We start from the raw sequence: 26,701 nt of genomic DNA, 5'->3' as shown, positions 1-26,701 counted from the left end.
CAGGCGGGACAGGCGGGACGTTGACAGAGTCCAAATGAAGGAATGTGACTGCTGGGAAGAATCTAGAAAACATCTGCAATTCAACAGCCATTGTTATTCAGGGATCACCTGATTCTTCAATTTGGATTCTTTGTTCTCCTATTAAAACAAAACCACACTACTCTGGATTATTTGTTCACAGTTCCATAATTATCATACTGTCAACATTTCATATCTGAACAAGACAGATAAATATTCCTTAGGAATGTAGGAGAAGGGTAATTGAGCAATCAGGGATGAATGATGCAGAAACAGAGATACAGGTAGAATGCAAGTAACCTTGAAGAACAAAACCAGTTATTTACCCAAAGAGACGAGTGACTAGAAAAAACTGCCTAGATGAAGCCAAGCAAGGATGCCACCTGGGAACGAATTTCAATGGGGTAAACCAGTTTTCTTATTTAACTGGCACAATGGAGTCAACCACCCCAGAGGACAAACTGTTCATATACAAAACTTCTTCATCTTTAGTGAGAACAATCCTGACAGAAGCAGAGCACCTCCTGGGCAGCGCTGGGCAGTGCCAGCTTCACGAAGGCAAAAAGGAGTTAGACCAGGTAACACCTTGCAGGAGCTGTTTTCCAGCTCCTGGAACCAGGCCTGCTGGGGCCATCCCAGGACTCTGTTTCTCCTTGGAATGCAGGAAAAGAGACTCCGAGCTTTGCTTTCCTCTGTTCTCTCTCTCCTTAGAGAACTGTGCTCAAATTAGGTTCTTGAGCATCTTTAGTCCCCTAGAACAAAGCTGTCACTGCTGAACAGAAGTTGAAACCAAGTGCTGGCAACCACCATGGCAGGTTGTAATTGCAGCAGGGGAAAAACTATGTCCTGACAACCTCAGGACTCAGCAAAGTGCCTTCTGATAGTCCCTGAAGATCCCAGCAGTGTCTAAACAAAAGAAAGGATTCAGGCTGCACATGAAGCCTGCTTTCTAATGTAATTATGGCAGTCATTTAGAAAGCAAACAAAATGCATCACCTTATCCATACTCTGGGACTTGTTGCTGCAAAGAGTAAAATCGAGTAACATAAGAAGACAGACGTTTCTCCAAGGAAGGTTTTAAGAAACAAACTAATCCAGCCACAGTAAGGATCATCAAGGAAACTTTGAGGGAACATCCCAACATCTACGGCCTCTAGGAGACAGTTGTTCTTACTATTATTTATGGAAAAAGCAAAGTAAGGCATTTAACCTTAACGGTTAAAATAAGCTGGTCTTATTTGGAGCTTTGGAGATTGAGTTTCATACAGCCAGGAAGGAGAGGGGAATACCAAAAACATTGGGGTTGTTAAGACTCCGTTTCCCTTGATCATGTAACGTGGGGAAGCCCAGAATCCTTTTGGTAGAGATGAACTGTTGCTCCTCAAAGTATCACTACAAAAACATGCTCACTCCCCCAATTTAGGCTTAGTGATTTTTTTTTTGCCCAAACCTTAAAGCTTAGATGTTTATTATCATTTGTTTTACTGCAGGTAATTGCCTGAGTGTTAAACCACCTGAATCTTGACTCTGGAAAGCCAGCCAGGATGGCTGACTGTCACGTATATACCACGCTCTATTCAAATAATTTCCAAGCCAGTATTTTAATGGCTTCTTTCTGATGTACACTCTTGTTCATGCAGTTCGGATCACGGACCTCTGAAAGGAAGCCTGCAGGCGGTACGCATCTGTAAATCCTTACATGTGAGTCTGTGTGAGCTGTGCAAATACCTTGTTTGCATTCAAAAAATGCCCGTTCTTACTTATGGAATGGCAGATATGCCTGCAATTATTCTGGACACAGCTTCTCGAAGAGCATAGCTACTAGGACCTGGCATCCAACGTATTGCTGGGGGAAACACCCAGTTTTTCAGCAAATACCCAATGCAAGATAGAAGGCCATAGGTAGAAAAGTAATTTCTAGACTCCTAAGAAATCCCACAACAATTTTCTATGCTTTTTTTTTTTTAAGAACCATCCTCATTGGATTAGACTTATGAGAGTTTAAGTGACCTCAATCAAAAACTCCAAATCCAGGAGATACACAACTAAGCCGTTACTCAACACTTTGAAAACATCCTATGAGTTCCGAGACTTCAATTGTTTATGATATAGTTTTAAGTATTTCAATAAATGTAGTAAGTTTCACATTTACAGTCTCCCATGCACTGTACATGCAGGAGATTTATTTTACAATGGAGAGCAACAGATTCCAATCAGGCAAATATTTTTGAAACCTCAGATATGGAGAGAATGAGTGCCTTTTAGATTAAAAGGGATAATCCCCAGATGACAGAAAATTATTCGCACTCCTATAAATTTAAACTTTCACAATACTTCTTGTAGCATAATAATGACTTAAACACTCGATATCATCTGTGCATCATTACATTTATCCTGCTTTTAAAATGTAGTTGTGATTTAAATGAAGATAAAGAATTTATAGGACATGGTAGCAACATATATCTAGATGCTTGGTGATCCCATTCAGGCATGAAAAACAACCAAACCCTGCAAAGATTGATGGTTTCTGTCCCTCAGACTTTTTAGAGAAGGCATCCAAGGGAAAACTCCTGCAGGTTCTTAAGACTTCAAGCCTGCATACAAGGTAGTGGCACGCAACTATATAAAGGGTCCTGCTTGCTGTGCTAAGTAATGCAGTGCAAGGCACATGGCCATAGACATCCTGATCCACAGACCCTTGGTGGTTTTGCCGTGGTCTAAGAAGCCCAGGAGCTTTCAAAAGCTGCACTTTGGAACTGTTGCCGTGGGGCGGACCTTCAGCTCCGGTGGGTAAATGACCATCAGGCTCAGTACATTTATACCAGGTACATAACCTGCGTATGAATAGTCGGGATAAACCAATCCGCCCTTCGATTTCAGGAAAAAAGGTTTCTTTCCATATAAAGCACATCAATTTAATTCTTTTACAATATCAGAAATGAGAATATGCCTTTTAGAAGACAGTCCATAGGAAGATGCTTCAACAAGCTCACTGTCCGACAAGGGGAGAAATGAGGGAGCGCGGGTGGGATAGCAGGTAGGAAATACTGCCAAAATCAATTCTTTTGGCAGGTCACAGAGGAAACAAGTTTGAAGGTAGAGGTGTCTAAGTGATTTGCTACACTGACTATACAGCAGATAAGCTGCAAAGCCAGGATTACCTCTCAAGAATGCTTCATTCCTACGCCAGCAGTCTAACCATTCAAATACATTGCCTTGTGTTAAAACAGGTATCATCAGAGCTCTCCAAGATGAGCAATAAACGCACTGGGGAGATGAGAAAACCATCTCCATAAATCTGTTTATATTAATGTTCTCTTTAAAAGTCCACTTTTGCTCTATGATACAGAGCAAACTGTTTCATGAGTGTGTTTTATATGTGCTTTCTCTACTTTGATTTATGGCCTCGGAGCAGCGTGCGGATGTCATGTTGTATCTAGTCATCAGGCATCTTCCTACTCGCTTCCTTCTGAAATCTTCAGAGCAGAGCAAACACTGGAAGAGATAACCCCATTTGCCACAATATTGATGACCAGCTCTAAGTCTACAGAAAGGCATCAACATCAAGTCGCTGCCTTTTCATTGACAAATCTTGTGTGCTTTTAATAACACATTTTCTACAAAACCAGCTGCTAGGCCAATAAATTTTAAAAAGCAGTTGGTAGATGATATGTTTAGAATAAAAAATTGTTATTATCCTTTGAATGTAGGAATTCATTGTGTAATTTTGCAGTAAAAGTTACTCATTCAAATATGAAACTCATGTTTCAGGCAGATGCTCTTGGCTCCAAATACTTTCACCACATTTCTGAAGCTTAAATTGGAACATTTGTACTCTGCAATAATTACAGCTGCAATCAAATGAAAATGTTAACTTTTGTAAAGGTATGGTGAATACCTACGGTAATTCAGATAATACATCAGTCTTGCATTTTTCCCTATCTACCATTCTAGACAACTTAATTTCCAGACATTGTGAAAATACTTATGATGAAGCTCATTTGTCCTAACCTCAAAATTTATTAAAATTATTATTTCAATTTAATTCACCTTCTGCTTACAGCTTTGAAAAAAGGAGAAAAATTACAAATGAAGGGATAAATACAAGACACATGTGACACAGGAGTATACCAGCCTTGCTTTCAGGAGTATTTCTGTCCTTCATGACACACAGATCATACAATTTTTTGATTAAGAAAGCTTAGGACCGTAACAGACAATAATCCTTAGGATGGGGTAGAAGGAATCTTTCTACTTGAAGCTATACCACAAAAAAATCAAGAGCTTTAGGTGGTTTTACAAATCTGTAAAATAGCTCTCAAAATCTCAAAGTCCCCTCCTAATTAAAATAGCAACTGGAGGCTAGAAATGCACACACTTCCATCGAGAGACTGGAAGTGAGGTCTCTACCTGCTCCCTCTACGCGAAATAAAAATGAAAAGGACCCAACATTTTTCCTTCTCAGATGAAATCACAAATATTGAATCATCAATTTAAATTGAAATGGAAAACAATGCAAGACTACTCCCTGCTATTTTTCTCCACCTTTACTCCTTTTCTTTTCCTCCTAAGCTTGTACCTTGTGTCTGAGCTTTGGGTTAAGGTGGCAAAGAATGTGTTGTGAGGTAGCAATAACCTGCACAGCTGACAATTATGTTTCCTAGGACACTGAACTGAAGGTTTGCCAAAGATATAAAGCAAAAAGAATATCCTTCAAGAATTGGAGGCAAAAACTAAGTTCATTGCTGTTTTATCCCTCTGCAAAATAATAAGACAGACATTGCAAGTGGCAGATCCTAATTTTGGGTCTTAGCAGTGGTTATTTCTTGCCTAATTATTAGCAGTGGATTTACTATCTTTAAAGCAGAATTTTGTCGCCCAGCAGGAAATTTCAATTCTATCATCAGGCAGATTTAAGCCTCATTCGTTTATTCCTCAACTGTTTTTGACTCACTTGCTGATTATCAAGGAAGGCTGCATTCAAAGCGGGTCTGAAGCCAGGAGGCAGGCATGGCCCGCATGCTGTCCCTCGGTTACAGCCAGCTGCCACATCAGTTGTGCAACTTTCCAAGTGCCTTGTTTCCGATGAAGGTATCCTCCTCTACTTCCCCATATTAGCAAAACTTGAATTACTATTTGAAAATCTTTAACAAATTCTAGATTTGACAGGGAGGTAAAGAACACCGAGCAAGGTATATGGATGCCTTTTTGACTCTGTTCTTCTGAAAGGGGATTGTGGTGCTCAGAAGCTAATGGATGTAGGGATATGGGGGAGCATTACTTGGACATGCTGAGTTCCCATCTTGTTCCACACCACTTCCCTATTTCCCAAGTATGTCTAAAGACATGGTCATCTCTGCTCTCAGTATTAAAAGCAGATAATCAACTGCGAGGTAGAATTAGTATAGAAAGAAAAACTAATCCTAGACTCCTCCCACTTCTGCAACATCTGCACAGAACCAGAGAAGCCAGACCTGGGCTCCACCTTTCCTTATACTACCGGCATGCCTTGGAACCGCGGGCTGCAGAGGTCACTGCGCGGCTCAAGCAGAAACTCTCCTGGTCATGGCAAGGAGGCAGAGTCATGGTGCAGCTCCTCAGAACTCCCAGCTGCTCTCTGAACATGCCACGAGCCAACATAGCTCTGCACATCACAGCCTGGAACACACGTTTGGGCAAATCTCCCACCGGCTTCAAAGAAGGCATGGGAACTTGATCGTTTACTATAATCAGACCAGACTGTCACGTACTTAGCAGGGTTAGGTTTATGGTTGGACTTGATGATCTTAAAAGTCTTTTCCAACCCAAATGATTCTATGACTCTGTCATGGGAAATATGTGGATATGGTCTTGCAAGTGGCAGGAACGAAGGGAGGAGACAAGGGCAGGCGGGGCAGGTTATGCCGATCACTGCGAATCCCATTCTGCAGAACAGTGTACATAACTACACACAGCGATTTAGGAAATAAAGACATGATTACTTCTGCAGCTAATTTCCTTGGTGCTTTGAAGAATGTTGCAGGTAAGATATGATCCGCGGTAATTATGGAGGAAGATAAAGACAGGAAAGTTGTTGGCAGAGCGCCAGGCCCAGGCATACCTGAATACCTCAGGAAAGGCATTATAGCTTGTACCATCGCTCTCTCAAATTATCCTTGATGCCTGAGCCAAGACTATCACTGATTCACTAGGGAAAAGAGAGGGTGAGAAGGACAAATATGGTCCATTCCTTATCAGAGTGCAGTGCTGCGGCAAAGCGACAGTATGGAGGAGAAAGTGAATCTTGTTTCCATGGTAACTAAAGTTTGAAAAAAGTATATAGAAATCAATGTCACGTATGTTTACATACAAACCCACAGTAATAAAAAGTTATTCAACTGGAAGTATCATGAAACCATGTCATCATCGTGAGACCATCCGAATCAGATCTGCTCTTTCAGGTAGCTGCACTTGGTTTGGAACAACAGTGTCACCACCTGGAGAAACATTCTCACATTAGGCAGCACCATTTTGGCATTTGGATGGGAAGAAACCTCTAAAAAAACTTCCAAATAATCTAACTTAGCAGCCCTACTCAATAGAAAGTGCTATAGGCTCTTCCATGCTGGTTAAAGTTCAAAGTCAGATGCTTCCACAGGGATGAACAACACAGACAAGATCGCTTCCAGCGGGGATGGAGCATCTCGTACATGATTTCCCGTACACAGATGACATGTGAACCATCTATCACAATGGAAGTCCAAGAAATTATGGCTCAAAATATGGCATAGTTATGGCTATTAAAAAGAAGCATTTAGTCTAAGTGAGAAAAAATACGTCTCAGAAACCAAGTTAAAACTTGGAAATGTATTGATCACCATTCAGTGTTAACTGTGGCAATGACACACATTTCAATTAATTCCACTGCAATCCATTTAATATCTAAGTTAATATCTAATATCCATGAGCTAAAGCAATACAAATTCCCAAATGGAAAAAGTTCAGAGATGAAGGTCCTACTGGAGCTCTCTAAGAGATTCAAATAATAGCTTACACTGTTTGACTTGTTTTCTGAAAGCACAATATCAGCGCTGTTGAAAGTGGGAGAACAGAATGTGTTTATTATCCTACCTTTTATGTCTGCAGTACAATTCTTTATCTGTGACCCAGAAACAAATTACAGGGACACTGTCAAGTTGTATATTTTAATGGACATCTTTTCTCTGTGCTACCAGCAATCTGAGATTATTCAGTCCCCAGAGGTTTAAACAAATTAAAGCTTTTGTTTGTTTACTTTCTGCCTTTCATTCATTTCACAGAAAGGAAACTAGTCAGATTCATTGGTCTCCTTACAGCCTACTAATTCGTACAGGGTGTTTGCATTTGGACTTCCAGGGAAGAGTTTGAAATCCTACCAAATTTTTTCTTGTAGTAGTTTTGAAATGAGCAAGAGGCAGCCATTTCTGTTCAAATCATCCTTTGGAAATGGAAGACTCTAAAGAACTGATATGAATCCAAGTACATTGCTGAAAAATCCAGTGAGAGTTTGAGATTGCTTGTCTGTCTTTGTGCGGGGAATTCAAACAATTGCAACAGATAAAAATACAACAGAGCACCTGAGCATATATTAAATTGTGAAATTGCCAGAAAAAACGCCAAACAAACATGTTGTAGAGAGTAAAGGCTGGTCACCTGGACAGTTGTAATCATTTTCACCATTTTAAATGATGCCTTGAGTTGTTTTTGTTCCTTATAAGATGATTAGCAGAACTACTATGCAGTCCCAACTCATATACAGATTATGAAAGATGGGGAAAGTCCTATCATCATTCCATGCCTTAGTTTCCCCGTTTATTTTGAGGCATTATGATGAATTGCAACCCCACAGTGACTGCAAGCTTCAATTCATTCAGATTGGCAAAACACTTTAACAGCCTCAGATGAAAGGTGCTAGAGAAGTGCCAAGTACTATCACTGTAATTATCATTCAATATACGCTGATCAAAAGAATGAAATGTGAATTAGCATTTCCTATTAGCCCTACTTACAGCCTACATTTTAAATATTCCTCCCATGGGCTCTCTCCATGAAAACATACCGGAACTGTTGGTATTTCTCATATGGCTACAACACTGCTTCTACAGGAGTGGAGGAATGGAGGGATCTAAAGAGAAGAGTCCAAAAATCCTGAGAATACCACAGGTTTCTCCTACAAAAGCTTGCTCAGGCTTTCTGGGCAGAGCTTGGAGCCGCTTTTTCACTCTCACTCCCTCCGTCTCCAGTTTCTTTCCTGGCACAAGGATGAGATCTTCTGTCGCAGCCCCGAGGGGTTTCAGCCGTTGGCCTCCTTCGGACCCTGAGCAACACTTCTCTGAAAGCCGCTGGGTTTCACAGACCCCGGAGAAGTGGGTCCAGCTGTCCTCGAAGGATGAGAAAATGTAAACATTTGGAATAGCTAAATGAAATCAATGGAATCGTGCTAATTTACACCCACTGCAGAGCCAGACAACTTGCTGAAATGCTTGTTTGCCCCTTTCTCACCTGGGAACTACACAGTATTTGACTTTATATTCTGCAGAAACATAAGCTCCCCTGTTAATCCACTGCCCGGGCCTAACACAGGAAGCAAAAATGTAAGTTTCTCCCCTTGTCCTGAATGTGTTTCAGTGGCGGCTGGGGCACAGCAATTTAGTAATTCATGGCCATTTCCCTCTTGGTGGAAGCTGCCATCACTGCAGATTAAATACGGGGGTCTGACTGTGTGCTCTGCGGATCCTTACCCTTTAGGAGCTGACCAAGCTCTATTAATTCTTCTTATACAAAGCATCTAACAGATGCTAACAATGCCGGGTCATCTTCCATCCTCTCCTTACTGCTGCATACCGGAGCCAGCCTTGCTGCTGTCCGTGGAACAGAGGGCTTTGCTGTCCAACCGTGTCAGGCTGATAGCAATCAAAAGCAGTCCAAACCCATGCTCCACCCCACAAAAACTAAAACAGGATTACTAATACTTTTAAAGAAGAGTGGCCTGAGTGTGTGAATTAAGCTGTTGATGAGCCCTCATGCCTCTTTCTTTCTGTAAAACTGTCCTTTAGACAGCTGCAGGCTCTGACAAAGAGACCTCCCTGGAACATACTCAGTTCAAAAAGGAAAAAAATCCATACCCTGCCTTGCTGAGTCCTTTTCAGTGAAGCAGGTCATAGCACCATGTCTTTTATCCTGTCATTCCTGTCTCCTGCTTGATGCACATAATAAATCCACAGTGGTTTGAACTGCAGCTCTGTGCTGAAATCTGACAATCCCATGTATCTTTAACCATGCTGTCTTCCAGTACTCCCCCAACTGGAAGCTCCAAGTTTACTCAGAAAATTTTCAGTATACAAGGTCAGACTCAAATAGTTAAATGTATTATATTTACGATCAGCTTCATTTTCCAATTCCTGTGCTAGGTAACACCAAATATGGAAAAGGATTCCCTTTTCTAAAACAAAATCTTTCACGGCTTAACTGGAATTTACCCCGTGTCTCATAAAGTACATGCAAAAATTGACGAGCAAAAATACCCAGAGATTTACGTTAGCAGCTGACTTCTTAGAAAAATAAGACAGAGAGCTCTAATTTTAATAACAAGCAATTGGAAATTTGACAACATGGGGTGCTGGCAGAGAAAGTAAGAAAGCCTGACCTGGGAACAATGACTTGGGAGTCCAGAAAATCACTTACTCGTTTTCACATGACAGCATCAAGTTTGAGAAGAATATTTAATTCTCCTGAAACTGAAGGAGGATTTCAGAGAAGTATTTAGGAGTAGCTTAGCTAGCGGTTAATACCAGGACTGGGAATTAGAAGTTCAGAAATTCAGCACAGGACATATTTCCTGGCTTTGCTGCATGATCACATTTAAGTTAGTTAACTTTTCCCTACTTCAGGTTTCCCATGTGTAAAATGAGGGTGCTAATAACTAGCCACCTTTGTGGAGAGCCTGGAAATCCACCAACAAATGATGCTGAAAGAGCACAAAGTCTGCACGCTGTTGTTGTACCTGACAGAAAAGAATTGGACGGTCAGGTTAGCACTCCTAATTTTGGCAAAATAGTACCAGTGACACTAGAAATAACTGCAAATGCTCGAGATGACCTCATTTTAATTCCAATCCCTAAAGTGGTCAGAAAGCCAAAGCTTCCAAGCATGTCCTGTTCCACAAACAGTGACTGAATTGACAGATACATTCTCCAAGTAATTTACATATTTCTTGCTGTCACTAACACTGGTTATCCAAATTCAGTTGCCGTTGACAGTTTAATGATAATAGCTTTCTGTTTATATATCATCTGTGATAATGTTCCTATTCTCCTTAAATTCAGTCCCCGCAAAAGGCGTGCTCTAATGTATGCAGCCACAGACCAAAATGATAGTAATTTTCCCTTCTAGTTGGAATGGTTTAGTAAACAATTACATTTCAATTAAAGACAGGGTGATCATGCCGAGGGAAGCACCATTCAGCTCTTCACATAATACAGGAAGATAAATTCTCCAAAGTCAAACTATTATAATTTACATGACTGCGTTTGGGAAAAAAAAAATTAAAACAAAATGGAAAATAGTGTATATTACGCTCAGGCAAAAACTTGGGGAAAAATCCTTCAATATCTCATCCACAGCAGCTTGAACTAGGATCCCATTATTCAGGATTATGTTCAGTGAAGAGGAATGGCAGAAGGGTTACTCACTTTGATCTCTTCAGGAGTTTCCATTTACTGGTATGCCATTAGTATTTAATACTTCATTTATCAAGGATTAAAAACAGGATAGATGGAGGAATGCCATAAGAGTAGCTCATAATGTATCACTGTAAATTCAGCTGTGTACCCAACCCTAACAGGCAGAAAAATTGCCGGAAAACAAGTTAACATGACAAGCAGAAGGAGAACTAAAACCTAAAAAGATTTCATATTTCTTTGTGACTATAAATGCTTCATTATTAAAGGGCCTGAAAGGCAGAGCAATGACAAATGAACCGCAAAGGACAGCTCCTGCCCCAAGACATTGCACTCGAAGTGCAGAACAATAGACAACAAGCAGACGATGAAGGAACACGAGAAAACGAGGAGATGATACTCATCTTCATGACTGACAATGAGCCGGTGAAGAGCGTATTTATACCACTGCGTTTGGCCTTTGAAGCTTCTCTGAAAGCTGTTTCCCTTCCAATCCAATTTACACAATTCCACGGACGGACAGCCCGATCAGGTAGCTTATAGCTACAGTGTGCTTTGGTTTTGTTTTGTTGAGTTTTTTTGTAGCCAGTGTGGCTTCAACCAGAAGAAGCATAGGAATATTTTCTGAGATGCTGGAAAGCAAATGATTGGTAGTAGAATTGAGGATTAAAGGTCTGGAGAGAAGAACCCTATCCAGCATTTTTGGGAAAGAGAGACTATACAGATGCTTCCTCAGACACAGCTCTGTAAGAAAGGCAGACAGCCATTTTCAAACTGTTTAAAAATATTCAGACTACACACGTTATATTAATTCACTCTATTTGGAAGAAGGCTCCTTGCACAGTCAGTGTGGTAGACTAACAGCAAGGAATCTTTCTGGTTTCTTGATCCAATCACTTAGTCCAACTCCTGAACAAGTTCTTTGGCAATTTGGACTTCTGCTTGGCCTGGGATATTTGCACAGAGAACTAAATAAATCAGGCTCTAATAAAAGCAGTCAATAGATGGCAGTACTCTAATGAGATGGAGAGAAGTCATCACACAGCGAGTCAGCGATCCCACCCTTGCTCATGATTTCCCTGCAAGGTGGGCAGAGCAGGAGGATTTAATACCCAGCAGAGTTTCCCATCTTCTGGTCCCTGTGGTTGATAAAATACAACACGAATTTCAGGTTTAACCCATCTCGCACCTTAAGCTATTTGGATTCAATGCAGAGAGGCTAAATGCCTCTCTGTATTCTAACAGGTAAATGTCAGTCGAGAGCAAGGCTTCACTCATCTCCCCGTGGGCACGGAGAAGAGCCCAGCATTTGCCCTTGGTTACAGTGGTGTCTACAGCTCTTGAGCGTTATCACCTGCTGCCAATTACCCATTCTCACTGGAGACAACTCTAGCTCACTACCTATGCAGACAACATTTTAACTGACATCTCATGCCAAGTCAAGACTTCCGTCTTTCTTTTTCTATCCTTAGATACTGACTTTCCTTGAAGCACTTGTTTTGTTAATTAGATCTTTTCATTCAAGGGGCAGAATCATGACAAATGGGAAGGGTTCCAACAAGACCATTTAACTCTAAAGATGTCTCCTGCAAACATGTGTGTGAGGTCAGTCTCTTCCATGAGTGTATCAGATATAATAAATTCATTAGGACCAGAATTTCCCTGCTTATATTTAAATTTTATACTGACATGCACCAAATCTACTGTTCCTAGGCACCAATGCAGCAGTCAGAAAGGTTTCTTCTAGTCCACAGGGAGCACTGTGTAGCTGGCAACATGAAGTACATTCCTGGTTTTCCAGTCAGACACAGACTAAAAACTGAATACCGAACTTGGTGCTCAGAGCAGATTCAGAATCAGGGACCTCAGATGAGTGGTCACTTGGATTAGAGACTTGAAGTCATTAGACTGCATCAGATCATACAAAGCTCTGATAGCACAGAAGTTAAGTGAGGTGGGTTTACATGGAAAATAATCGTTTTACAGCATGAGATAACTAGGACTAGGCAAGATTTTTTCATGTTTAAGAAGCTCTATTAGAAACTTCTTTCTGTGGAAGGAGTAAGAACAACTAGTTCACATATTGAGATGTAGAAATCTTAAGACTTGATTTTCAACATTATTTTCTATAACTCAAAAAAACTAGCAGGAGCTATTGCTTTCCAAAGTTGCTATAAAACCTGTAACACCCAAATAACTGTAACTTGCCTGGTAAACTTCTGTATAGGAAGGGAGCATTTCCACCCTAGTTTGCTTTAGATTTCAAATGAAAGAAAGCAACTGGGAGTGCAACACAGTCAAAACAGCTGAATCCAATGGCTCCTGAGCTTACTAGTCCCTTGGAGACTCAACAGCAGAAGGATGGAGACGTCAGGGAAGAACAATCAGCTGTAAAATATGAAAAGCTTACAAAATCAAAACCTACAGCAGCAGGCTCAAAAGTAATAATCCCATTACCACTAAAGTACTAATTACTATTCCCAGTGGCTGGAGTGGACTGACTGCTAATGTTCCTTTGGTTAACGAAGGAAGGTGAGGGAGAATATATTTCTTAAGTCAGACATCTGCTGAAATCTGGGCAGCCATAAAAACCGTATGTAATGAAGCCATTCATATTAATGGCAATAACATTCGGAGGGCTGCGCAGGAACAGAAATGAGATGATAGTGGATTGTAACTCAAAGAAGACAAATGCTCTGTATTATCCATGTGATGCCTACCCTTATTTAATCCATACTGAATAACAGAGCCCGTCAAAGCAAGCAACCACATCCCATGTAGGCCATTTCACTAACAAGAGCTAACCTGCTTAAAGACAGGAATAACTTCTCTAAAAGCATAAAGCAGGATATACGCCATTGGAAAAGGAATAAGCAGCATTTTATTTTCACTGACTACAAGTACACTAAGAAAAACACTCCCAAATCGTCCGTCTTGTGAAGAATCCAGATTTTCCCATCATTCTTTGCCTTTTTCATCAACAAGTAGTACATTGTTCAATGTTCAAAGATACTCATTTACTGAGACAGATAGAGTCTGATAAATGAAAGTCACAAAGCAAGAGCATGCCTATTCAGTAAGCTTTACTGTGTTTCTGTCCGCCATGCTCAGAGTTTTAGAGCATTTGTAACTGATAATCAATTCAGCGAGACGGCATATGGCTTGTGGAACAAGGGGGTTAGAGAAAAAAATTACTTTCCCCCCCTGGCATTGAAACAGGCTGCACCTTGCTTAGCAAAAAGGTGATCCCACAAGGGGAATCAGACCAAAAGATGATCCCTCTGTGTTTTGACCTGTTAGAACAGGGAGCTCTTTGGACAGTTAACTTTCATCAACTCCAGAAAAAGAAAACCAAACGTGCCTACAGCAAATGCTTAATGACATTTCGTACTCCACTGGTTTTCTGTTTCATTGTCTTCAGTATTTGCCACATAGTGTACACACTCCTTCCAAACAGAACTCATCTCCTGTCATCCACCCACTGTTTTCATCACTTCTTGCCATTTCATTTAGCAAATACGACAGTACCAAAAAACACACTCTCATATATTCAGCACGTGGTTGCATATAATGGCTACAGAATACAAGTCCACAGAGAATGTTATGCATTCACAAATTTAGAATTTATAGAACTAAAATAAACTACTTACTTAGACAGACTGCTATTAGTGATTCATTCATGAGTGCAAATGTTCTCAGGTCAACTGGGTGTGCTCAGATGTTTTTTAGATTGCACCATTGTCTTTCCTTTGCAATTCTGGTTCTACCTATCTAGGTTTGTTATGAAGTAGTTGAGCCTGTAAAGTAGGTGTGGCCTGCAGAGAAAACCTATAAACATATATTGAGAAAACCAGCTCCAAGACCATTTGCCTCTTCTCTGAATAAAAATACTTGTGTGCAAACTTACCCACATATAGCAGACATTTTCCTCTTGAAAACATAACCTTCTGATTGCCTTGGCTATCACTCATACCGGGTATATCCATCTCCAGCTGTGTATACTTTATACTCGTACTTATTTTTTAAACTCTCTAAATCTCTCATACTGCTACTGGAGGTTACCCCAAATGCTACCTGAAAGACCTTGATAACTTCAGCTGATTACAAAGCCCCAATCTCCCAAGGCTCTAGTGCATTAACTACAGCTGTGTCCAGGCTGATGATGCATTAGAAAAAAAAAAAACACAGCTACTCTCAGCTGCATGTTTATTTTCAAAAAAATATTTATTTTGATCCCACCATTGCGCTTCTATTTGTCAGCTGAGTGCACTCCTAAATTAAATAATTACTTGGATTTGATATTATTTGTTAGATAAAACAACCCTTGTGATAAAAATTACTGTGATCCACTCTAGAAGTCTATCTAATATCTACAGGATCTTAGAGATGACTTACATCAGAGGGGAGGCAGTGATAAATACCATTGTGCACATTCTAACTAAAGAAGAAACAAAAGAGTTCTAACTCACTCCAGAACTGACCTCCAAGGCATGACAGGGCCTATCTTCTAAAGCAACGAGCCAGCCCAAACATCTGATCTTGCAGGAGTGCAGAGAGGGTAGGGAGAGGGGAGTCCAGCGGTTAGACTCATTACACATCCTCGTACTGCAGCGAAACTGTTGACGACTCTGTGGTCTGCAGCATCACAGAGCTAGGGCTCAGCACCGACAGACCCCTCAGTCAACCACCAGCTCTGACTTCTTTGGGTCTTTGGCTCCCTTCTGTAAAATGGACACAGTAGTGCCCTTCCCCATGGAACAAAAAGACTGTCCTGTTTGATTTGGTATCACTGTTACTCATGTTAGTGGTGCTGCTGTGTTGCTCCATGACTTCCCATTCTTTACATACTGCTATCACGACAAAACTGATATTAGCAGAGCATCTCAAAGCAAAAGGACTGAAGAAAGGGAAAGCAGTGAATGGTTCCTCTAGGCTCCTGATGGGAGAGGATATCAGGCTCTGGGGAATCACCAGCTTGGCAGGTTTTCTGTTAGTTAAGCAAAGGTTCTTCTACAGGAGATGTCCTCTCTGTAGGAGTTTGAGGACGTACGGTACGGTTGCAGACCAGTAAATATGTCTATCAATATACTGCACTGCCCCAGGATTCACAAAGGAAACCTCACCAGGAATGTCTTCCAAGTGAAACACCTTACCCAAACCTGCTCCAGATTCAAATTCAAATCTTGTTGCTTTACCCAGAAATATTTTACAGTTGCTTGTTGCTAACAGTATGTAACAACGACACATTTACTTAAAAATAAGTAATCAGCTAGTTGCACATACACCACCTCTTCTCTCAGGATGAGCAAGTTCCTCTCGCTTCTGGCAAAACCCCATAATAATCATTAAGATGCCATAACAATTGTTAAGATGAGGAGAGACACTTACCGTGACCCGGAAGGGCGTCGTGGCAGCGGGCTCCATGGTGGGGTTCTTCTCAGTGACCCCGCTGGGCATGCTGCGCCTCTGCCCACACCTCTCAGGGGGGGACTCTGTGGATGGTACAGAAAACAAAGGACAATTACAAACACACGAGCACAGGAACGGTGCAGGAATGTCAGCAGGCGATGCAAAAAGTGGCTTCTTCCTTTGAGATGCCCTTGCAAATGAGCCAACGCAACAACCCCACTGTATCTGCTCGTATTTCCCACGGCCGCCTAGAACAGCGTTCAATCAGCAAGACTTTCACCTTCAACAATTAGCATTTTTTATACAACTGTAAGCTTCAGATAATGCCTGACAGGTTGGCATTATCATTATTTCCAGCCCGCACACGGGTAAACAGAAAATGTATTGAGCTGAGTGAGAATTATATGCAAAGTACAGATCCGTGCACTTGTGGACTTGATACTCCTAAGGGAAACTGCTAATGGGGTTACAGGCACAGGATGCTTAAGTTCCCTCTCTAATTCCTCTAGCAATTTGCTTTGTAACTAGGAAAAAATTATTAGAGCCTGCATTTGCTGAAGTATAAGATGTGGATAGGAATACCTTCCTCCTTCCCTGCTGGCGAGGAAGGGAGAGGGCTGAAAAGGCTAAATTAGCAAATATGCCTAACACTGAGGAGACTTTGAAAGATATTAGGTAAGGTCAGCAACAGCATTATGAGGTGGTGTTCCCTCGGTTGACAAACGCTCTTTGAAAGCACCATGGAGCTCATAAAAATAGATCTATTTCCAAGCTGCCGTTCAACGGTGCTCAGACCTTGTTAATAAGCTTCCCTTCTCAAACCATTCGAGAGTCCTTATTAGCCAAGCATTTCCATCGCCCAAAAGGCGATGTCATCTCCATTCTGCTGATCAGGGAGTCTCGAAAACAGGCAGGGCCAGTGGTCATGATCATGTAGGCATTTCGTGATAATTTCAAGAAGAAAATTCAGGTGCCTGGACTGCAGTGTTCTCAGGAGTGGACAGACGACGGAAGGGCAGAGGAACGCTCCTCCTCGAGCAGTGCTGCAGCTCTCCAGGAGGCGAGGAGGCTCCCTGCATGGGGGCCACTGCACCGTCTTCTGAGTGAACCTCCATGGCTCAGAGATCTGTGCGTGGCTTCGCAGGTTAAAGAAATGTCTTGATACAGATCTCTACAGCAAGGCAAGGTTAGAAGTAACAGCTCAATCATGTTTATGAGCAGAGTTTAAGCCTATATGAAGTGTCAGGTGCACAAAACAAAGGCCTGAGCAAAACTCCTACTAGTGCACCTACATTCTCAACCACCAGTTACTTTGCTGCTCCTTTGAAAGTAAGCACACAGGATTCTTTTGAGCTGAGTGCTTCTTTTCTGCTTGTCCTGCCCTGCTGTGGCACTGACCACATCCAACAGTGGGAGCTCATTTTCACTCAGAGCCAGCCTTTTGGGGACATGAAGAATTTTTACATTCAAAATCAGCCCAAAACTGTTTAAGAATTCTCAAAATAGGTACAAAAATTAAACAAATGTCAGGTGGTATATAAATACACTGGTGAGGTGCAAGCTGAGGAAAGGCTTTGGTCAAAAACTGTCTTCTTTCGGCTTTTTTTTTTTTGTTGCCACACACTAATACGTATCAAAATACTGTCCTCTGCCATCAAATCATGGTCTCCCAAATACAGAACAGTGCAAGTTTTGAAGAAGATGAATTAAGCTCATACTTCTTATTCTCCCAGGCCCCAGAATCTTCTCTACTCTTTTATTTATCCACATCCACTGTGTTGGACTTTTGTTAACCAAATTTCTCCCTTTCTGTAGGCTTCTTTTCCACAAACATTTTCTGTCCTTCGTGTCACCTTATCAACAAACCCTTCTGATCTATAGAAATCCCTATAACTTTTGAAAGACGTTGTCTGGATATGTAACACTGAGTTATTTACTAAACAATATGGAATCCAAGAAAAGACAACAGCAAATCAACAACAATTTCAGAATGACACTGAAAAGCAGATTTTTCACACAGTTGTTCTTCTCTTTTTAAAAATTATGAGCATAAAAACAAATTTAAAGATGGAGCTGAAATAAACATTGGGGGAACTCCTTCTAATACACAATTTCACAGGCAACAGGCACACCAATGAATATTAATTGCATCATTGCTAGGATTCTTGGTTGGGAATGAGAGGTAGCCTCAAGAATACCTGCTGCAAAAGGAAATTAGATGGTAGACTCTGCTAGAGGGAGGCTTCTACAAATTATTATGCAAAGAAATCTAAAGATGGAACAACCTATACTTCAGAATGTCTCAGACAATGATGTTCTCCTAACTAGTGTAACTTAGAGGTGGTTTGTTTGCCAATTCTCAGCCTCTGCAACCTGCAATTTGCTGCCATCAGGTCTTGGCAAGGAGGGTGGTCCCCTTAGCAAGGTTCTCCCCTTGCCAAAGACTGCCATCACCTGGGATCTGTAAGAAACAACTAACACCTGCAATTCCACTCAACAATTCCTGAGATGTATCTTAAACTATTCCAAAAGGACAGACTGTGAGATTCCACCCATGGACTGGGTGAAATGCCTGTTCAGCAACATCTTCCTTGGTTGCAGATCCCGCCCATAACTCCTCACCAGTGGCCACGTAACCTATATGAGAGCCAGACAGCCAAAATCAGCCAGTTCATTGCTTTCACAACTTCCAGCCGAGCCTTCTAATGTCTTGGCCACTTTCTTTGCAGAATGCTGCACTTTTTGAATCTCAAGGAGGCAATCAACTCCTTTGGAGTCATCTCCTTTCACACTAAGGCTCCCACCCCATTCCTTTGACCAGTAGCCTTCTTTATTTTGGACTGTCATAAAGCAACTACTTGATTACAGCATTTTGAGACCGAGTTCAAGATGACGAGACAACTGAAGAAGCTGCTTTGCATTTTCTTAATGACCAGAACGATAAACGTTGTTTAAAGCATTTCTCATATACATGGCTGGAAAACAGGAACGATGGGATTATGTGAAAAGCAGCTGCAAGAAACGACTTTCCCCAGAGGCCTGCAGCACAGGCACAGAGCTGCGCTCCCCAGCCCAACACACCCCTCGCCTTCAGCACGGAGGGAAAGCACCCGCTGTTCCATACAGGTGTTACAGCACCATTGACTTGCACCGCAGTGGTTTGTCAGACCAACGCGCACAATTGTCTCGCTTTCTGCAATCTGTCTATCTGCTTCCTCTTTCAACCGCACAGGTCAGCCCTCTTCAGAGAAAGGCAGTGTGTGTTATGACCCAGGGCTGATTAGTATCTGGGTCTGATTGCACTGAAGTCACAAACTGTGCTCTTACATTCTTACCTCATCATTAAAATATACCCAAAGCAGAGCGAGCAAACACATCAGTTTGACCCAGACCAAAATACAGAGATGGGTTAGGACCTAAAGCTTCCTATTATTCTCAAGCTTATGGTTCATAAAGTATTTGGAGTCAAATCTCCATTTTAGCTTAGTTTAAGCACTGTGGGTATCACTGGAGAGGGGAGGCTTTGCAGGAGAGACACATTACAAAACTCTTCATAAGAAACCAGAAATAACTAGAAGGGAGGTTGGGCGTGGGTGTTTGGGGGGGAGCTGTTTGTTTTAAAGGGAAGTAAAAATAGCTTACAGGTAAATCAGTAACTCCTAACTGCCAGAAATGTACAGCAGAACAGTTTTACATAGCGAACAATATGAATACATAAAGGTTTGAACTGCCCTTTTTACTTCTTCAAGGTTAGGGGAAAAGTCTTGGGCCAGGCTACTGGCACTGGCGATGTCGGCTGCAGCAAGCCCACAGTAACGCCGTGGCAGCCAGCCACCACGTAAAAGGTCGCTGTAAGGCAATAATAAAAACTCTCTCCACAGCCACCAGAGGCTGAAAAAGAAATGTCTTAATCTACAGCAGAAGGTATTTAGGTTAACCACTGGAAAAAGTCTTCTCTTGGCATGGACAGTTATACGTTGGAATTGATTGTCTAGAGAGATAAATGTATGTTCAAGCCTATCTTAAACCTTTCTGTGGCAGAGCTCTCCCTGTCAGGAGAGGTTCAGGTACAATGAGCTTCCTTCCCTCCCCTCTCCTGGGGCAGACGGATACTGGACGATCTCCTGAAATCCCTTCCAGCTTTATTTTCTGTGATTTCTGGCAAATCCACCCACTTGTTCATAAGACAAGCAAGCTACAAGAGATCAGATTCAGTATCTGACTTCAGCCTTTGCTGCGCAACCTCTTCACACATCTTTCTCCTCTCCTGAACTTCCACTCCATTGCTGGCTGGACAGGCTCCACTGGCAGTTCTGTTACGCCTCGGTATAGCACAAGGAGCCCAGGGTCCTACACTGACCTCTGTTACAGACTCACAGTGTGACCCCTGGACATTTTAATGCTTTTCCTCAGATTCACAATTGATAAAAACCTTGCAAATCCCATGGGAACACTGCAAGGTTTCATTAATGAATGTCTGCCATCCATTTTGCATCCCAAGACACAGGATTCCAGAATAAGGAGCAGTATTACTGCAGGCAGCTAAGCACGGAATGACATTTCCAGAAGCACTTAGTATTATCAGATAACATCCTCACTAGACAGTGAATTTCTCTGTTACCTTAATACTATCCCTCAGCTCACAGAAATTTCAGGATTATACCTTCATTTGTCCATTTATTTGCTCTAGATTAGATTTGATCTGAAGACTTAGACACACAGTATCTCAGGACACTATTTGCTCTCCCGAAGTCCTCAACTTGTTACGAACTTAAAACCTCCAAATCTTTCTTTTATGACACAGAGGTCTGAAAATCACTGAAGTAACAGTCTATTAAATGAGGATTATAGAGCAGGCATACTGGATCTGAGAAAGGATTCCTTGGGTATAGCGCGGAAAGCCACATTACCCAGCAGCAGAGATGCCGGTGTGCAGAAACGGATGCCCACAGAAAGGGACGGTTTTCTGGTTCTCCGCCATTTCCACCAGCCCACAATGCAATACCCGAAGAAAGGATGGGATATATACAGATGAGCAATAAGAAGTTGTCTGATTACTGTTGGACAACTCAGTCAGGAAAGCCCACCGAAGTCTATTACCTGGCCCTTTAGACGCTCTTAAAAATCTCAAAATTGGACTGGAAAAGGTTCGTAAGTCACTCTGAGGAGAGCTGTGGCCATTCTGAGAGAAATTCCTCATCCAATTTTCTCCTCATTGTTGGTATTTTTTCTGTACTTTTCTAAGCTTGCCTAGTGATAACTACGCATTTCTACTCAGGCTCTGTTTTACTTCCACTCTGCGCGTTGTAGAACTGTGCCTCTGTGGGCCCTCCCTATTCTCTTTCATGACCCTGCACTAAATCCTAAGCAGCACTGCTCGACGTCTGCCGCAGACGGACGCTGGGCTGGGGCTCAGCCACCTTCTGCAATCACAGAAGCAAGAAGAAACAAACAAAAGTGCTTCCTGCTTTTCCAAATATTTACAGAAGGCTGCAACGTTTTGGGATTTCCCCAGTGCAGGGTAAGATCTTCAAAGAGAAACTGCCTTGAAATTATCAAACCCCTGAAACTTCTCCCAGGTTATCACCCACAGTTGGATCCAAAATGCTGCTTGGTGTGTATTGCGCTAGGATTTTTTTTTAAGCTGCCAGGGTTAAAAGCATCCCACTGAGTTCCCTGCCAAGAGGAGGACACTGTAAACATCGCGCATTAATTTAGAACCTAGGGCTTATGAATACTTCTGAAACTGTTTCTGCAAAGTCATAAACACATTTGATTTGTTAACTAATTCAAGGCATTTGAATCGACAGAATAATTAATCCCTACTACGCTTTTCCATGCCCGTTCTTCATGCTGCGGAATAGTGACAGAGCAGCGTAGTAATCCCCCCCCAAGGCTCCCAGGACATCAGCAGCAGAAAAGACTGTGAGGAACTCCCGGCACCCGAGCTCGTGGTTAACCCACTCAATGTCACTGCCTTCTTCGTTGCAACTTCTCAGACACTGCTAGAGAGCAGGTCATGACGTGTAACAAACACACGAACAAATATTAATACTGTTTACTTTTCACTTAGCAAGTGAGATGTTTTTACATTTGCATTACCTGCTCTTGTGAATCACAGCTAGTCCAAGAGATCATCAGGATTACGCTCTCATTAGCGGGAATGAAATACATTAACTCCTTCTGTTTGTTCATCTCTCTTCACGCTCTCCCTCTCTCCTGCTCTCCTCTCACACACAATTCCAGGGATCAGCCAGTGGAAGAGACAGCATGAACAAAAGCAAAGAGAACCAGCTGGAAGGAATAACTAACAAGCAGGCACTTCCCAGCAAGTTGATTTTCTGATATGAAACTGTTCCAACTCCAAACAAGAAAGGGAGGTACAAATCTGAGTGAGCGTCAGAGAAGTTAGCAATGAGAAAACGTCTCCCTCAACTCACCAAAAAGAAGCCGTGCTTGTCAGCAACGCACATGCCATGGCACTCCAAACAAGCCAGGAATAAGAGAAGTAGAGATGATGACTTCATCAGAGGCAGCAAGAAGGAGAAGTATGACTGGAATGCCAGACAAGCCAGCAGCGCTGGGGAGACACGGCAGGAGGCCAGGTTCCTGCACCGTACCGCAGTGACGCGCTTTAAGGAAAGGAGACTTTAGAGGACAATAAAACTTCACCAGATCATCTGGATGTAATGCAGAAAACTAAGAGTTCATCCGAACCAAAAGCTGGTGGAAAAGGTCCTGCAGGCAGCCCTCGGAGAGGTCGGGCTGGCTCCGACCTTAGGCAACGATCCGCCAAGGAAGGTGTGCTCCTCCCTGTCCTGCCCCATGGGCTTAGTGCTTGACATCTCCAGGGTGCCCCAGAGAGCTTACCAGGGTGGAGTTTCTGTGAAACCAGAGGGAACAGGAATTACCGGTCTCCTGCTCGTACAATTACACTCCATGAATTAATTTTATTGCTTAATGAATTTAGGTGTTATTCCTCTAATTTCTGCATTATCTAATAACTCCTTACTACAAATCCAACAGAGGAGAGGAGGAGGCACATAGTAACAGGAGGGATTTATTTAACATGGCTCACAGTAGCATTTATCAATTAAAAACAATCCCTGGAGAGTAGATATTTGTGATTCCGAATACTCAAGAGAGGCTGCAGAAAAATCTACATTTCAGACAGCTTTAGGTGGCCGCATGAGTCAAGGAAGAAAGATGCATCTTTAATCTGAATCCAAAGGGGTATTTAGAAGCTACTGTTAGAACAGTGGCACTTTTTAAATGGAGTATTACCTCGGGAATAAACAAAGACAGAAAATAATAAATACTGAGCTGAGCCAACTTTCCCCTTCACGAGGCATGAATAATTTTAAATGCGAAGCGAAGATGAAAAAATGTCTGATTTCCAACAGACAAAGGTCCGTTAAGGACCACTGACAGGTTATGAATGCCCTTGCTAACACTCTCTTCCTGCTCCCGTCAGCTGGACTAGAAATATAGCAGCAAGGCCAGTTTCGTTGTTCAATTACCTGGAGAACTGTTTATTGGAACATATCTCCCAATGCCCCGCTGTTCCCTCGGTGAATTCCAGTTGATTCCTTACAGCGATATTATAACCATTATGCCACAGAAAATTAATGAAAAGTCAAACCTTTATTAGGCAATAAAATTGACTTTTAAATAAAAATGGTCGTGAAGCAAAAGTTTAGGGCAGGTAATGCTGCCCTCTGAAAAATCAGACTCATCTAAAAGCAAAGCTAACGAACACTCAGAGTGGGTATTCTCCAGGCTAATGAAAGTTTGCATCACCAGCACTTTTTATATTAGAATAAAATAATTTCTTTTTGCATCTTAGAATCTCTAGCTTAAACACACTTCTATAAAGCACAGCAATCCCACCGGCTGTACCCACAACTCTTCCACATCAGAATCAGTGATTTACCCCCCACTCATTTAATGCTCTAAGCAGAAAGAGTTTCACATGTTCTCATGCTCTCACTACCTTTTCAGACAATTAAGGATACTGTTTACAGAACTATAGCTTGTAAAAATTCTCACTTATCCAACCATTTACATACAAAACAAAAAAATACATTGGGAACATTACTTGCCTTTTGCGCTACACTCTGGCAGAAAATATTTAGAATTAAACAATCGGGGGCTGGTTGTATGCCTATAGCTAATCCACAGTGACTACACCAAACATCCAGCTTCTCACCACCACCTTTGTTTCCCTCAGAGATGACTTACGTGTTACAAAAACACTATATTCAGCTTAACAGGGGGAATGCCGTCTCTGACTCAACTGTGTCCCTGCCTGAGAGCATAGAAAGGCACCTGAAGCACCACTCAGAGCCATACAACCCCCTGCAGCTGCAGGAATGGTGGCTGGGACAGTGGTGTGAACCTCGTTAGAGCCTTGTTAGAACTGGCTGGAAAACAGAAAACAATTCAACAGACAGAAAAATCAGACCACAGTGTTTCCCATCAGCTAAAAATTATGACCATCTTCTCTCAAAGTGGGACTAAGATCTTCTGGAAGCAGAGCTTTTTCTTTTTCTTTGTTAAATAATGGTTTGAAGTGACATTGACCTTTGCCATAGCACACTGTGCACTTTAATGGATCTCGTATCATCTCTGTGTCAGGTTCCTGGATATCGTGTGGTGTGTTGTATTTAACACTCCTCATCCTGCTCCGGAGCAAGTGCTATTAATGGCTCTTGAATCTAGTACTGAAAAAAGCTGTGCTAGTTTTCTGCATACCCGATATGTAGCTATTCCTCTGGTTTCTCTGCTATTGCCCAGTAAGAGAATTTTTCCGCAGCAGCATGCCGAGGTGCTTTGTGAAGCATGCAGGCAGAAATGGGACTTGCTGTCCTTTCCTCGTGTCTTTTTGTGGGCTTTGGCTGCCCAGCTTTGCAGCCTCTTCTCTCCTGGCAAGCTCACTTAGGCCTTCCTCCCTGCGAAGCTGGAATGAGCTGTGTTTCTCCGCTCACCCAGCAGTGGGGCAGAGCGTTGCTCCGACCCAGCCGCACTCCAGCTGCCTCACGAGCGGGAGCTGAAGCCCCTTTGCCGGCCGACCCAACCCACAGCCCTGACCCCGCGGGACAAGGCTCTGCCCTGCCTGGAAGGAATTTGCTTCCAGCACAGCCATCAGGGGTGTGGGATTTCTCTCTGGCGGTGTTTATCTGCTTGTTTAGGTGACGTTCAGTCTCGCTGATAGTGAAGAGGACTCTCCCTGTTCTTCCGTATGCTCCTCCGCACCCTTCGCTGCTGGCGAGGGCCGTTCCGGGCGCAGTCACCTAACACCTCTCCTCCGGCCAGTTCGCGTCCCCACTGCAGGCGCTGCCTTCCTTCTGGTAGCTTAGTGACAGATACCACGGGCAACCTCTGCCCTCCCAGAAATTATGGGGAATATATTCTTTACCTGAGGAGACAGATGAGACATAGTTGTCCAGAAAAAAACCACTCCCCGAGGGCAAAAAGGAAAGGAGAGAAGAAAATAGCACAAATGGAAAGGGAAACCTTAAATAATTCTCAACATGAGGAGTCTGAAAACATACACGCTAACTTCTCTGTACTGCAAAACTGAAGAAACAGATCCACGTCCAAAAGAAAGTCATAACTGCAGGTCCTCAGACCTGGTGCCAGGATGGTGACAGGGAGAGATTGTAAGGCATCCAGAAAAATAACCCCCTTTCTAAAAATAAATAGCAAATCATGCTGATTGAGCAGCCTTTATTACAAACTCCATTTTTACTGTCTGGTATTTTTTAATTAGATATGTATATATATTTGCTATTTTTATTCTTTATTTATCAGTCTCTGAAATAAAATATGTATGATATTTATCTTTCTTTGGTATGATGTCTAGAGAACAAGTTCGTCTTTTGCTAACGGCGTATCATTAGGAGCATTTTCTCCAGGGTAAAATTGAAATCAAGCACAAACTTAAAAAATACATCAGAAAAAGATGAAATTCGAGCCTGGTTGGGGACCAGATCGTGGAGACTGCTAATGCCCCGGTTAAACTGGAAAGGATGATAAAGCGGAGTGGAACATCAGCTTCCTCCTATGTGATGATAAAGACAAGCAACGTGGAACCTGGAGAACAAGAAGTCAGCTCTGGGGAGATTTAAATTAGGTTCATCCATCATGCTTAACATTTCTGCAAAGATTCAGAGTTGTTACCCTGCTGCTTTCTTGCAGCACTTCATCAGCATGGCTGCAGGTTCACAGAGGCAATCCAAGGCAAAGGAGAAACTTCTATACTCTCTGTAACCTCTGTCACCGCGGACAAAAACTATGCCACCTCTACACGCCATCCGGGACAGGGCAGGGAGGACACAACCCTCTTCCACTTGAGACTGCCCGGAGCCCCAGTGGGCTGCGGCACCGTCAGTGGCCAGTTGCCTCTGCGGACCGCTGGCCCGACACAAGGCGGCCAGCAGCCCACGGTGGTGGAGGACCACCGACACCCGCCAGACGGTCTCGCACAGCCTTTGGCAGGGTCCTGCAGCGGAACGGCTGGACAACGGACTGTCCCTCCCGCAGCTGAGTCTCTCTCGGTGATTTCAGAACAGCTG

General features: G+C 42.5%; 1 protein-coding gene across 1 annotated transcript in view; it reads right to left on the bottom strand.

Moving 5' to 3' along the window:
- Positions 1-16,147, bottom strand: part of DAB2IP (DAB2 interacting protein) — a 141,246-nt gene extending 125,099 nt beyond the window's left edge. The window contains exon 1 of the mRNA XM_059828636.1: positions 16,104-16,147. Within this exon, the coding sequence (XP_059684619.1) occupies positions 16,104-16,139 (36 nt within the window). The 5' untranslated portion in view covers positions 16,140-16,147. The remainder of the gene's footprint in view (positions 1-16,103) is intronic.
- Positions 16,148-26,701: the final 10,554 nt, after the last annotated feature.

The sequence above is a fragment of the Gavia stellata genome, chromosome 24 (assembly GCF_030936135.1).
Source record: "Gavia stellata isolate bGavSte3 chromosome 24, bGavSte3.hap2, whole genome shotgun sequence".
Classification (NCBI taxonomy): Eukaryota; Metazoa; Chordata; class Aves; order Gaviiformes; family Gaviidae; genus Gavia; species Gavia stellata.
The sequence above is the reverse complement of the archived record's forward strand: the minus strand, read 5'-3'. Positions and strand labels throughout refer to the sequence as shown.